The following is a 13,687-nucleotide window of genomic DNA, read 5'->3' as shown; positions in this document are numbered from 1 at the left end:
AATCCAGATGTGGGTGATGGAGGTGGTTAAAAATCTAAAACAAGTGTTCAGTTTTGAGAGTTCAGTTTCCCATAGACTCAATGTTAAAGCCACCAGCATCATCCCTCCAAACTTTCTAGAATTCTCTGGCAATTCTCTTAGTTCATCATATTTCAACTTCAGGCTACCATTGTTATAATGTCAACCAGCAGGCCATTACTGGATTCAAACCCATGGAGCAGGAGTAGGATTAGCACTTGGTAGGGGAGATCATCCATCTGAGCTGCCTGTGAGCTCAGTTGACACTTGTTTTTAATGACATCACATTTAAACATTTGAAAAAATGAAGGAGGATGAAAAGAAAGCTAAAGACAGAGGTATGTTGAATGACTGTGTTTATTGACATTCATTATTATCATCAAACAAAGTTATAGCTAAATCAATATATATCATATAAAATCACAATATATCAGGAGAAACAATCACATCCTTCACCAAAGCGGTCTTCAATGAACTGCCAGAGCAGCACCAGAACAACCAACTGACATGTTTTTTGTAGATTGTTCCAGCAGTGACGCGCACCATAACTAAAAGAGGATTTACCCAGTTCAATGGAGACCCGAGGAACCTCAAGAGTTAACCTACTCTGAGAACCAGTTTGGTAATGTATGTTCTTGAATTTCAATAATGGAGGTTAGGTAAGCTGGGAGTTTATGCAGTATTATTGTATCCTGTATGACACAGCGGCCAATGTTTTTGACCTTAAATTAATATACTGATCTATTTACACACATTTTCAGCCATCTGTGATTTTTAATGTGAGGCAGACAAAGTAAATCCTGACCTTCTCCTTTTCCAATGGTGTGGCAAGGCTGAAATCAGTAAAACATTTTTTCCAATAAGTATATGAGTTTAACCAGATTATTTGCAGTAATATGTGAGATGTTGTAATCTGTATGAAGGCAAAAATACCATTTTTAAATTGAGGATGAGTTTTTCTTAGTTTTCTGCTTGAGAACCAGTTTGGGTGTAAGTGTAGTTTTTGAATGACTGAAGGTTTCAATGCTGTGATGTCTTAGTTTCAACCGCCTATATTCTTGTTCATTCTATAGATAGGCCCGTTTAATTCTGTCTATTCCAAATAAACTGATTTTTCCATGGATGGATAGGTAGTAGCCTGATAAAATTGAATCAAACTAAAATTCTCATCATGTTATGTTAATCAATACTGATTTGGGGTATCTAACTTACAAATTTCTCTGTAACATTGCCAGGACTGCCAAAGCAAGTTGATCCTCCTGTGTCAGATTCTATGTAGATTATCTCTGCTCCTTTTACCTTTATGTTGAACTGCTAGTTTTCCTGTTAATAGAATTGTAATGTCAAGATTCCCTGTCTCCTGGACTTCCTTAGTTTGTGGAGTCCAAGTGCTCAGAAAATCCTAAAAACAATATACAAAACATATTTAATGAAGACCACAAAATATGTCAATCCAAATCAATTTATCATTTCATTATAACAAGGATCACAGCGAACTATCAGTCACACATTCATATTGCACTAGCTCAGATTGGCACATGACATCATAGTGTCTCCAGGTCAACCATGGACGCAGTTTTCCTTCTCTGTGATGTCAGTATGCTGAGCTGAAAGAAAATAAATGAATAATGAGGAAAGACATTTAGAAAAAATTTCTATGAACAATTAGGAAACATTCAAAGCCACAACATCCTCTCAACATCAGTGTTTATTCAAGATATGATGTTTATCCTCGATATGACCTTACAGAATGCTGACATGGGAATGTATTGTGTAGGACACGTGATTCTCTGACATATAGAATAGGGACTGATGTTAGTACTCCAGGGGCTAGGTGACATTAAAAATAATAAGCCCCGACATTAAGTCAGGTAGCTGACATCACTGAGCGCCTCTCATTGAGCCATCTGAGGACCCTTACCTGCTGTGATGCCGTGGTTGCCCTCTGTTCTGCCTGCGTCAGGCGCCTCTGTAGACGACTGTTCTTCTCCTATAACTCTGCCGTCTGTCTCTCATACTGGACCCAAAAGAGAGCAAGACATTGATATTTACACCTCACGATATCTATATTTACACCTCATATCACAAACACCAGCTAAGGTCGGTTATAGCGGTCATCTCATAAGACCAACGCACTTTTTCTGTCAGTCATCAATGTGTCTGTGTGTGTGTGGGAGAGTGAGAGAGTGTGTGTAAAAATCACCTCTACAATGGTCTCATGGTCAGCCTCCAGCTGGATCTCCAGTTCCTGAGAGCGTTGCTTCTGTCGATTTAGTTCTCCCCTGAACCCAACAGACGATACCAGAGGAAGGAAGAAAAACAAGTTCAGAAATCAATAGAAAGCCTCAGGCTTCCCTTTTTTTCCCCCAGTCTCATCTACATCTCTACCCCCCCCCCCCTTCCCATTTTTCCCCTGGTTGCTCATTATTGTCTTTAATGCACCATTTAGGGAAAATCTAATCTCAAACAATTCAGATACAGTAAAATTCAGAGACAGTAAAAAAGGTGCTGCTTTGTGTTCTCACTTGTAGACACACTGAAGTAGGCGCATGCCCAAATGTCTGTCTGTTTTGGGATAAACTTGTAGCCTTGAACCTGCCTTGAATTAATCAAATCTCCTGGCGATGCCATCTTAAGTGGTCCTCAGACCTCACATGGGACCTAGTAAAATAAAGGTTCAGCAAATATTGTACAAATATATTCTTTTATATAAATACATAAAAAATAGTACTTGAGGCTGGTGAGTTTGTTCTCAAAGGCCTTGGTCAGGGTCTTGGCCTCGTCCTTCCAGCGCTGCGTGGTCTTCTGCTGGGCTGAGAGCAGACGGGTCAGGTCAGCGCTGGAGCTACGGCTGCTCTCCTCCAGCTCTCGGACCCTCGCGTCCAGACCCTGCTCCTTCCGACTGCACTCCTGCTCCATCTGGGAGACCTGGAGGAGGGGGGTCACGGTGTGGGTGGGTGAGTGTGTGTGAAGAGTATGAAAACAAAACACTGAAGAATAGATGACGGGTCAAACATAAGACATACATTTATTCCCAATTATTACTTCTAACAGTTATGGACATGATCGAACAAACTCAACACAAGTGGTCTCATGACCAACTAACACAAGTTCACATTACGTTATATCTGACTCCAAAAGATAGTTCATGATTGATAATGCTTTGCTCATCCCTGTGTGACAGACAGTCGATCATATTGGACCCTAGATTCCATTAAGAATACCCAAAATGCTATTAGGTTATCCACTCCTCACAAGAAATTGTGAGGAGTGGTCACATGGTCAAATACCTGATGTGATGACTCGAGTGTACGTGTTGCTAACTATGCATGTGAACATTAGACATTAATGGTAAACTCTGTGATAACCTGGTCACGATTATGTTGTGCTGTTTTAACAGAAAATGAGAATAGAGTATCAACAAAATAACCAATTTAACAGTTTCAAAGCAACATATGACTAAGTTTTAACCATACGTTAACGTGCGTCAAGGACACGGGAGAATGGTGCCTGTGGCGGGCCTAACCCAAAACTCAAAGAACATCTTGCTGTCCCTCTCCTCAAATATCATTCCCAACAAAGGACAAGGTGTGAGATACATTACAATCACAAAGGAATGGCGAGGGTGCAATTTTTTCAGACATTACAATCGCAAAGGAATTGACAAATGGTGAGCCAGGCTCATTCAACTGTAAATAGTTACACGTTGAAATCAAGGCTGGTGCCACCAAAATCCGTCTACATGTGTGTGTGTGTCAGTTACTCTCTGTCTGGCACATCCACACCCTGCTTCTTCAGGCTGGCCCTCCCTCCATCCTCCTTCCTTTTGCTTGAACCTAGTCCAACATGTTGTTTGATTCATAAACCTGATGCCATGGGATCGGACCATAACAACTCAGCTTGGAACTCAGCTTCCTCAACCCCCAGCTTAGACCATATTTTTGGATACTTTTTTTTTTATATGAGAAAGGCAAACTAAATCCACTCACTCCTACTTGTTGGTCGTCTTGTTGACTCCCAATCCCTCCCACTCTCCCTCCATCCCTCTGTACATCCATCCTACCTGTTGTAAAACGCATCTCTGGGCTAACAGGCTGGTCATGCACAGTTGTCCCATCTCCCTGTCCCTCTCGCTATCGCTCCCTTCTCCCCCCTCCTCCCTCCATACCTGTTGCTTTGCACGTCTCTGCGTTAGCAGGCTGGTCTTGCACAGTTGTCCCATCTCCCTGTCCCTCTATCTATCCCTCCCTTCTCCTCTCCCCCCTGTCCCCCCCTCCCTCCCTCCATACATGTTGCTTGGCACGTCTCTGCGTCAGCAGGCTGGTCTTTCGCAGCTCGTCCATCTCCCTGCGCAGCTGCATGTTCTCAGCCTGCAGCTGCAGCCTCTGGTCACTGACCCCGCTGCAGTCCTCCCGCGCCCCCTGCAGCCTCCGCACCTCCTCCTGACACCGGGACAGCTCCTCGCCGTAACTGGGGTTAGGGTGACGGGGGAGAAGGTTATTGTCACATTATTACACTGTGCTGATCTAGGACAGAGTAGGCCTGATAAAGTATTGCATTCGCTACAAAGCTTTCAGAAAACTGACCCCAGGACTGTCAAGTCATACAAGTCAAACAAGCTCTGGAATATCTCAAAGGGTTAGTGTGTCAGCAAAGTGCAGGCCAGTACATTAATGTATTAGAGTATTTTAAGCTTTCAATATGGGAGAGAAAAAATACAGAAGTCATAAAGGTTTCGAGATGGCACCGTGAACATGCAGGGGCCATTTTGTCAAGGCTAAGGTGGCCATCTTGGTTTAGCATCATGGCATGTGCATGGTCTTCATCATAATTCTGCACTCCTATTTCTGTGTACTGCAACCCATGGATGTAAAACCATAGGATTAAGCTTTTTTAAGCCTTGAGGAAACATGTTGAGGAGAGCAGAAGTGTACACTTCAGGAAAAAGGGTACAGATTTGGGACTCAATTGTTTTACTTGCATGCCCAAAAGGGAAAACCATGACTAAAGTGACTGATTTCCATATCAAATCATTTCTGGGTAAATGTTAGGTTACATACTATATTTCTTCATAATTAAATTGCTCAAAAAGCAGCAAGATGTGGCATTTGTTCCTAGGTTCTTGGATGACTATGAAGTGTTGGCAGCCTACAGTGTTGTGAATTTATGCAGATTTTCTGTTTGCAGTTAGATGCTATTACATTTGTTGAGTTACTTTGTAGCTAGCTTTGTAAAATTGTCAGCAACTACTCAGATAAGTTAGCGAACAAGTCTAATGCTGACTAACATGGGTAAAGTAAAATGTCAAACCAAACACTGGAAATCACAATTTGCAGAACTAAAAGCACTTACGAGACACAGGAAAAACACCTCAAAAACTAAATGCACATGGTTTCAGCAAGGAGTGCATCGGTAAAGGGTTTGCTGGGGGTGTGTCCCAGTCCTTTTATACAGCCCTGCCGATGAAGCCTATTGGCTGAAGGCAAGATTGGATGGATTGATTGGGTTAGAGGGATGTCAATCTAACTATAGGTGCAGTGCCACTGTGGTGGATGGAAATCCTGGCATTGATCTACTTCATGCACACTCCACACACACACAGGTGCATGTGTGTGCATGGGACCTCACACTGCTCAGACCATTGCCCTGCCAAGCCACATTAATGCAGCAATGCATCACAACAGAGGAAAACTCCACATACAACTACACTGTGTAAAAAGATATCTCAAAACATTTGAGTGGAACAGCATAGAGGTAGGGTCAGAGGCAGGTATTCAAGACCTGGTTATGTCTCTGGAGCCATGTTTAGTTTTGAATATGTTTGCTCAAACCTTCAAGTCAAGTATAAGAAACGAATTACAAAAAATGCAAAGGAGTCGTGGCTCAGCGGTTAATACCTTGCCCCAAGATCAGGGGATTGTAGGTTCAAGACCCGGTGATGGCTCTGGAGCTAGGTTTGGTTTTGAATATGTTTCCTCAAACCCTCAAGTCAAATATAAGAAACTAAGTTTGTAAAATGTGAAGGAGCTGTGGCTCTGCGATTACTACCTTGTCCCATCATCAAAGGGTTATAGGTTCAAGACCCGGTGATGGCTCTGGAGCTAGGTTTGGTTTTGAATATGTTTGCTCAAACCTTCAAGTCAAGTATAAGACAATCTCACTTGTAAACTCTACTCTATCCCTTTCATCGTCCTCTCACTGCACTTTCTTCCCAAGGCCTCAGCTGCACTCACTGTGCCTTCCTCTCACGGCCTCAGCTGGGTTCGAACCAGCAACGTTCTACTTACAGAACAGTGCTTTACCACTGTGCCACCGGGCCGCTCACAACAAACACACATCTCTTCGTAATTTTGACATTTACATCAGCAGACAGGTTAAAAAAAAAAAAAAAAAAGTGCAACAACATCATGGACATCTAAACCTGCTACCTTCTGCTCATGGGGCATGTTCCATACCATTCCGTCACCCAGCTGCTTACAACAAATGCACATTCCTCAAACCTTCCAGTCAAATAAAAGAAACGAAGTATGTAAAGCGTGAAGGAGTCGTGGCTGTGCGGTTAGTACCTTGCCCCATCATAACGGGGTTAGAGGTTCGAGACCCGGTCATGGCTCTGGAACATGTGCGAGACCCTGTGGCTGCTATCGCAAGGTAGAGAAGCCGTGCTGCCTAAGATAGCTTACCGGAACATCGGTGCAACATCTGACCAGCGGTATGTCACCACGGTGGATGACTTGGAAGGCAAGTGGGGGGATGTGAGGGAATGTCCCCCCCCGCAAGCTGTGGACAAGGCTCAGGCAAAAAAAAGGAAAGTGTGAGGGAGTGTCCCCCCCACAAGTTGCGGACAACGCTCAGACAAAAAAAAAAGGAAAGTGGGGGGGATGTGAGGGAGTGTTCCCCCCCCGCAAGTTGCGGACAACGCTCAGACAAAAAAAAAAAGGAAAGTGGGGGGGGATGTGAGGGAATGTCCCCCCCCCGCAAGCTGCGGACAAGGCTCAGGCAAAAAAAAAAGGAAAGTTGTGAGGGAGTGTCCCCCCCGCAAGCTGCGGACAAGGCTCGGGCAAAAGAAAAGGAAAGTGGGGGGGATGTGAGGGATGTCCCCCCCCCGCCCTTCCAGAACAATGTCCAGCAGTGGTTATCGAGAAGAAAGCTGATTTTTTAAATAAAAAAAATGTGTAGATATCTCTTTATCCACCTTCCTTCAGAAGGGTTAGGTGGTGGCTAATTCTTTGTAAAAATGCTTCTTAGAAGAAGAATTTTCTATATATTATATATATAAAATTCTTCTTCTAAGAAGCATCTTCACCAATAATTAGCCACCACCTAAACCTTCCAAAGGAAGGTCACTTGGAAACTGCTCAACTTACCTCATGGCCTCAGCTGGGCTTGCGGGACCTGTCCTTTACCATTACACCACTGGGACGCAAAGACATCACTCTGTCATTTTGACGTCAGCAGACACCTGCAAAAAAAAGAAGTGCAACAACATCAGTAGCATGAACATTTCAAATAGCTACATTCTGCTCATGGGGCATGTTCCATACCATTCCGTCACCAAGCTGCTTACAACAAATGCACATTTCCATTGCCACCAACTCTGCCACTCAGGACCATGCAATACTTAACCTTGCAGAAGCAAGACAGGAAGTTAGGTCCCACCCGACCTAAAAGTTTCTGTAACTTTACAATATATCAAGAAAGTATATTGTTAAAATAGTGGGCAAACACATTACCCCTTTGGAATATCTCAAAGGGGTAATGTGTGTCAGCAAAGTTCAGGCCAGTACATTAATGTATTACTGAGTATATTAAGCTTTGAATATGGGAGAGAAGTCGTAAAGGTTTAGAGACAGCACCTCGAACATGCAGGGGCCATTTTGTCAAGGCTAAGGTGGCCATCTTGGTTTAGCACCATGGCATATGCCTGGTCTTCATCATAATTCTGCACTCCTATTTCTGTGTACTGCAACCCATGGATGTAAAACCATGAGATTAAACTTATTTTTTAATCCTTGAGGAACCATGTTGAGGAGAGCAGAAGTGTACAATTCAGGACAAAGGGTACAGATTTGAGACTCAATTGTTTTATTTGCATGCCCAAAAGGGAAAACCATGGCTAAAGGGACTGATTTCCATATCAAATCATTTCTGGGTGAATGTTAGGCTACATAATATATTTGTTCATAATTAAATTGCTCAAAAAGCAGCAAGTGTCAGGCATAGAGGAGAGGACAGAGCATATCTGTACAGCAAAGTGGTTAGATAGAACATTCAACAGAACAGGGCGATACACACCACTACTCATCTAGCTTCTTTGAAGACTTCGCTGTTTTTTTCCACCCAATGAAATTGCTCTCTCTCTGAACAGTTCTGACAGTGTCATATTACACTCTAACCTCAATGTGTTTCGGCTACCCTTCAGTCCTTATGACATGCAGGGCTCGAGGCAATGAGACCCACACATACACACTAGCCTGTTTTCCAGAATCCTGTTGTGAAATAAAATCACAGAATAGTATTGGGTAATGTAAATACCTTCTAGCCCATTACCAGGTAGACTCCCATCACAGGGCCTGTACATGTCTCCAGTAAACCAGTAGAGGCTGGTGGGGGTAGAAATCGGAGGACAGGCTCATTGCAATGCATGGAATGGAATGAGGAATGTTATCAAACACGTGTGATTACAATCACGCATGCATTACAATAAGCCCGCCCTCTGATGTCTACCTCCACCAGCCTCCCCTGCAGTAACATAGATATGGCTGGTGTACAATAGACTTAAATTCCGAGATGAGAAAAATGGATGGAAATGGACACAATGGATACAAATTAATATACACTCACCGGCCACTTTATTCGGTAAACCTGTTCAACTGCTTGGTAACGCAAATATCTAATCAGCCAATCACATGGCAGCAACTCAATGCATTTTGGCATGTAGACATGGTCAAGACGACCTGCTGAAGTTAAAACCGAGCATCAGAATGGGGAAGAAAGGTGATTTAAGTGACTTTGAACGTGGCATGGTTGTTGGTGCCAGACAGGCTGGTCTGAGTATTTCAGAAACTGTTGATCTACCAGCAGTCTAAATGACCAGTTTTATCTAGTCTCCGCTGTTATCTGTACCTGGGAGCTGACATTGTGTGCACTGCTAGTGCTGACTAACAGTGCGCACACACACACACACACACAGGTAGATCAGCTTTTGTTTATGCTTCTACAATTCTCAAACTCCATGTTGCTACTCTTTGATTTGAAGAAAGCACATACTTACTTGTAAACCCAGTTTCCACAATGTCCAAAATGATGTATATCTGCCGAACACCTTCCTACCCCCATAGGCACATCGTTTGAAGCATTTGCAGAACTCACAGGTAGTAAAGTCCTCAGTTGGCAGTTAGATGTTGAAGCTCAATCCCCCTTTGTGCCATTATGACCTCTGGCAGCTGAAAGAAGACTGCCCTCCTGAGGCCACCTTTCTCAAGTGCAGCTGTCAGACCTCCTGTAGCCTTCACTTTGTTATTTCACTGATTCCTCCAGACAGAGTTGTCACACCGTGAATTTGGTGACCTCTTGTGGCGATGGCCTGTTTCTGTGCTGAATTAAGCGCCAATGTGAGAAACGTATCTCTCCCACTACAATCAGTTTGTGTGTCCTCATCAGCCGTGTTGGTCAAAAGGCTCTGCGTGCTCCAAGCCTGTCAAGCGCATTAACAGACGTTCTGTCTCTGTTTTAGAGGCACGCGAGGCGTAGTTCCATCCGCTGTGGTGATATCTTGCTATGCCATCTGACGGATCATATCAGGACAGCCTTTATTTTTCTCCAGATTTTAGATCTGTAACCACCTCTATTCTTGAGCTGGACTCATAAGTATTGCATTCTCTTCCTCTAGCTCTGTGACTGCTCATGGCACCTAAAGAAGAAAAGAAAGACTGTTTATTTGCCATGTAATCAATTCACATCAATTGTTGGAATGGGTCTTTTTGCACACACCCGATTGTTGGATTAAATCCACATCTCCCACTCTCTCCTCCCTTCTATCCATCTATTTGAGCTTGTTATCTTGTAATGGTCGTTGAGGTTGTGGCCCGACTCAGTATAAACCGTACTTTACCTGGTAGCACATATTTCTGTTTCTGCTCTGCTCTGCTACTTTACCCTACCCTACCCTACCCTTCCCTACGCTACCCTACCCTGCCCTACCCTGTCCTGCCGTACCCTGCCCTACACTACTCTACCCTACCCTGCCCTACCCTGCCCTATCCTACCTTACCCTGCCCTATGCTACCTTACCTTACCCTGCCCTACGCTACCCTACCCTACCCTGCCCTACCCCCCAGCATTGTGCAAGACATGCCCCCAGTGCTATTGTTCCAAATATACTCAATCATCAAACACACACACGCACGCACACACGTCAATATGTTCCCTATAGGTATGGGTATTGGGTCCCTATTTACAGTGCTGTTTATCTTATACTGTATCTGATCAGTAAGGGTATCTCTCTCTCCCTTCCTCCCCCTATCTCTCTCTCTCTCTCTCTCTGCCTTCCTTAACCCCTCTCTCTCTTCCTATCTCTCTGATTTCCTTAACCCCTCTCTCTCTCTCTGCCTCCATCCCCCTCTCTCCCTATCGCTCTCTCTGCGTTCCTCCCCCTATCTCTCTCTCTCTCTGCCTTCCTTAACCCCTCTCTCTCTTCCTATCTCTCTGATTTCCTTAACCCCTCTCTCTCTCTCTGCCTCCATCCCCCTCTCTCCCTATCGCTCTCTCTGCGTTCCTCCCCCCTTTCTGTCTGTGTCTCAACACTCATCTGCTCAACACGTTCTCCCCCTGTGCGGTGTAGATGTGTGTCCTCTCTCTCCAGTCCTATGTTGCAATTTGACAGGGAAACGTCATCTGCTTGTGGCTTTTCCCCCTGTTTGTGACTGAGCTATTTTCTATCAATGACAATGTGCAATACAATAACATGACAATTCGGGAGAGAAGCTTACAAAGAGTGTAGGTCCGTCCCGTTCTAGGTCTACTGATATTTCCACCGATAGTCATCATCATCAACAAGAAATACAAAGTCCGCCAGCAGTTACAACCCATCACCACAAGAGGGAGACAAACTAACACAGATGCGGTCCTCTTGCAAAAACCAATGATGTAGACTAGTGGAGGGTAAAACCCAAGTAAATTCAGTCTACTTTTTATTTTGGTGACAAACCTTTTCTGATAGGTCAATGTTATTTGATTATAGTTTACCCGTCTATTAAATCCTTGATGTTCGGGGGTTTACACACACCTGTACATCCCTGGTAACAATGATTGGGACTGAATCGTTTATCTTTAGACTACAGTGGGCCTATGTCTAAATCTCCATTTCATGTTAATGTGAAACTGTCACTCACCACCTCTTGGCGACCTGTGTTCGGGTAGGCAGTGTTCATATTTCACATAGGCTATCCCACTAGATGGGCCTAGGTTGCAGTGATGCGATCCGTGTCGTCTACTTTTAAAAGTCATCAATTCTATTTACATTATTACTTTTTTTTTTTTTTATCAATTCATTCGGATCCATCAATATTTCAGCATTCGTTGACGTAGGTTCAGGGCAGGGAAGACCGACACTCGCGCGGCCAGCCCCGTTAATGATGCCAAAACTCCAGGTTCCCCTGAGAACTCATCAGTGTGCGCAAGCTCCCGCCGCCTACCCCGGGGCACTAGCAGTAGCTCGGAGCCGGAGTTCATTGATCTGCGTCTTTTTTTTTTTTTTTTTTTTTTTACTCCTCGTGTTGTTCTCTTCACACCCGGTCCCGCTCGATACCATCCCACGGCAGGCGATGACACCGGTTCAGGATCGTACGTTCGCGCTTCTGTGAGGAGGAGAAACCGCAAACCGTTTACTTGAGCTGATGGACTCGGACTGCCAAAAAAGAACCGAAACATGGGCTCGGTGTCTCTCAATCTTTGCGCCAGCGCTCTCCTGGTATTCGCCGTCAGCAGCTGTTTTTCCGCCGACGTTCCGTCGTTCGTCCAACCGTTCACCGACTGCGTCCAGAGCCGAGGGAGAGAGGGCTTTTACCGGGGAGCGATAGACGTCACCGAGTCCGGTGGTCGCTGTATGAACTGGAGCGAGGTGGCAGGGTTTAAGGAGCGGTACCCGGCGAAGGGGATCGGGGATCACAACCACTGTCGAAACCCTGACGGCAGAATCCGACCCTGGTGCTTCTTCAAAAACAACAGAGGCAGAGTGGACTGGGGCTACTGCGACTGTAAACAAGGTGAGGATGTTGTTGTTGTGGTGGATGAATGTTTGTTTTATTGACAAACTTGAAAATCAGAGTGTGTGTGTGTGTGTGCGTGTGTGTGTCAATGTAAGTATGACTGTGTGTCTCACATTGACACACATTACTATTTGTATTTAGAGAATAAGCTATAACTTAATACAGTCAAGACAAAAGGTTCCACATAGAACCATATTCCACCAGAAAGTGCACAAAAAAAGGATCCATAATGGTGACAAAAAGGGTTATTTTTCCTCACCAGTATAGTTGCTATGGCCCATCCACTGCTTTATTGGGACCTGAACCTTGATCCTGAGTGCCTTTGTCTGAGAAGACTGAGACATGTAAAAGTACTGGCAGAAGGAGACACGCCTCAAGACTCACACACCACCTGCACTCCCAGGTGTGTGTGTGTGTGTGTGTGTGTCTGTGTGTGTGTGTGTGTGTGTGTGCGTGTGTGTAAAATAAGGCACGTCCCAGCACATTTAGAGCTTCTCATTAGTGAAAAGGTATTTGCCTCTGGATGTTTAGTATAACACAAGTATAACCTGAACTAGATACCTTCTAATGAAAAATGACACACTCAGGGGCACGTACACACACACACACACACACTCACTCACTCACTCACACACACACACACACACACACACACACCTGCCTTTTACACTATTGCCCATATTGCACTTGTCAGGGATGTAGAGGTAAACAGAAAGAAAAGGGGGTAAACCCTGAACACCATAGATTAAATAGGTGGGTATAAACCCTGAACACCATAGATTAAATAGGTGGTTAAACCCTGAACACCATAGATTAAATAGGTGGGTAAACCCTGAACACCATAGATTAAATAGGTGGGTATAAACCCTGAACACCATAGATTATATAGGTGGGTATAACCCCTGAACACCATTGATTGATATAGGCTTGGGTGCAGCGTTGGCACTCCTGAGACTATTCTAGTGGTTCCATTGTGTCTGATGAAGGGTTCAAGCACACTTCATGTTTTTCAGATATTTTATAGACTGTATATATATAAAATATAAAAAACTGCATGTTTCCTAGGTCTGGTCTTGGTTGTTCTACTAAGTCATTCAAAAAAGAAAGTCATGTTTTCACTTGACAAACACTGACAATGTATTGATCGTATCAACTTGAGGATGTCACATAATTTCTTGCAATTGAACAAACATAAGACAGAGGTTTTAATTATCGGAGCAAAGATCCAGAGAGAGATACTGTGCATTAACTTAAAATCCCTGGCACAAAACGCCAAACCCCTTGCAAAAAATATTGCCGTGCTTCTAGACCCTGATTTAAATTTTGAATCTCACATCAGTAATCTCACAAAAACCGCCTTTTATCACCTTAAATGCTAAAGTCCAACCGTTTCTCTCCCA

General features: G+C 44.0%; 2 protein-coding genes across 6 annotated transcripts in view; one reads left to right on the top strand and one right to left on the bottom strand.

The window, feature by feature from the left end:
• Positions 1-228: 228 nt before the first annotated feature.
• Positions 229-12,592, bottom strand: LOC310821312 (sodium channel and clathrin linker 1-like). Of its 5 annotated transcripts, none has more exons than XM_083693302.1 (8): positions 12,547-12,592; positions 9,293-9,931; positions 7,386-7,480; positions 4,308-4,488; positions 2,750-2,946; positions 2,222-2,300; positions 1,940-2,035; positions 229-1,625 (listed from the first exon to the last, which is right to left on the bottom strand). In XM_083693302.1, the coding sequence occupies exons 3-7, from the start codon at positions 7,388-7,390 to the stop codon at positions 2,009-2,011; spliced, it is 489 nt and encodes a 162-aa protein (XP_083549428.1). In that variant the 5' UTR covers positions 7,391-7,480; positions 9,293-9,931; positions 12,547-12,592; the 3' UTR covers positions 229-1,625; positions 1,940-2,008. The 5 variants fall into 5 exon arrangements, with proteins under 5 accessions (XP_083549428.1, XP_083549427.1, XP_083549429.1 ...); XM_083693301.1 differs by lacking the exon at positions 12,547-12,592 and adding an exon at positions 11,412-11,922; XM_083693305.1 differs by lacking the exons at positions 229-1,625; positions 12,547-12,592 and adding exons at positions 2,618-2,679; positions 11,412-11,926 and having other exon boundaries at positions 1,984-2,035.
• The window catches only part of prss12 (serine protease 12), a 24,909-nt gene continuing 23,164 nt past the window's right edge, over positions 11,943-13,687 (top strand). The window contains exon 1 of the mRNA XM_083692848.1: positions 11,943-12,284. Coding sequence (XP_083548974.1) covers positions 11,948-12,284 — 337 coding nt within the window. The 5' untranslated portion in view covers positions 11,943-11,947. The remainder of the gene's footprint in view (positions 12,285-13,687) is intronic.

This window comes from Argentina silus (genome assembly GCF_951799395.1).
Source record: "Argentina silus genome assembly, chromosome: 21".
In the NCBI taxonomy this organism is placed as follows: domain Eukaryota; kingdom Metazoa; phylum Chordata; class Actinopteri; order Argentiniformes; family Argentinidae; genus Argentina; species Argentina silus.
This window is presented reverse-complemented; position numbering and strand designations above follow the sequence as displayed.

What these genes read in the sequence shown, in the direction of transcription:
- LOC310821312 (XM_083693302.1), bottom strand. An exon ending in AACAAACTCACCAGCCTCAA is followed by an intron (nt 2,301 to 2,749) that starts GTACTATTTTTT and finishes TGTTGGGTTCAG; the next exon opens with GGGAGAACTAAATCGACAGA. An exon ending in ACCATGAGACCATTGTAGAG is followed by an intron (nt 2,036 to 2,221) that starts GTGATTTTTACA and finishes TTTTGGGTCCAG; the next exon opens with TATGAGAGACAGACGGCAGA.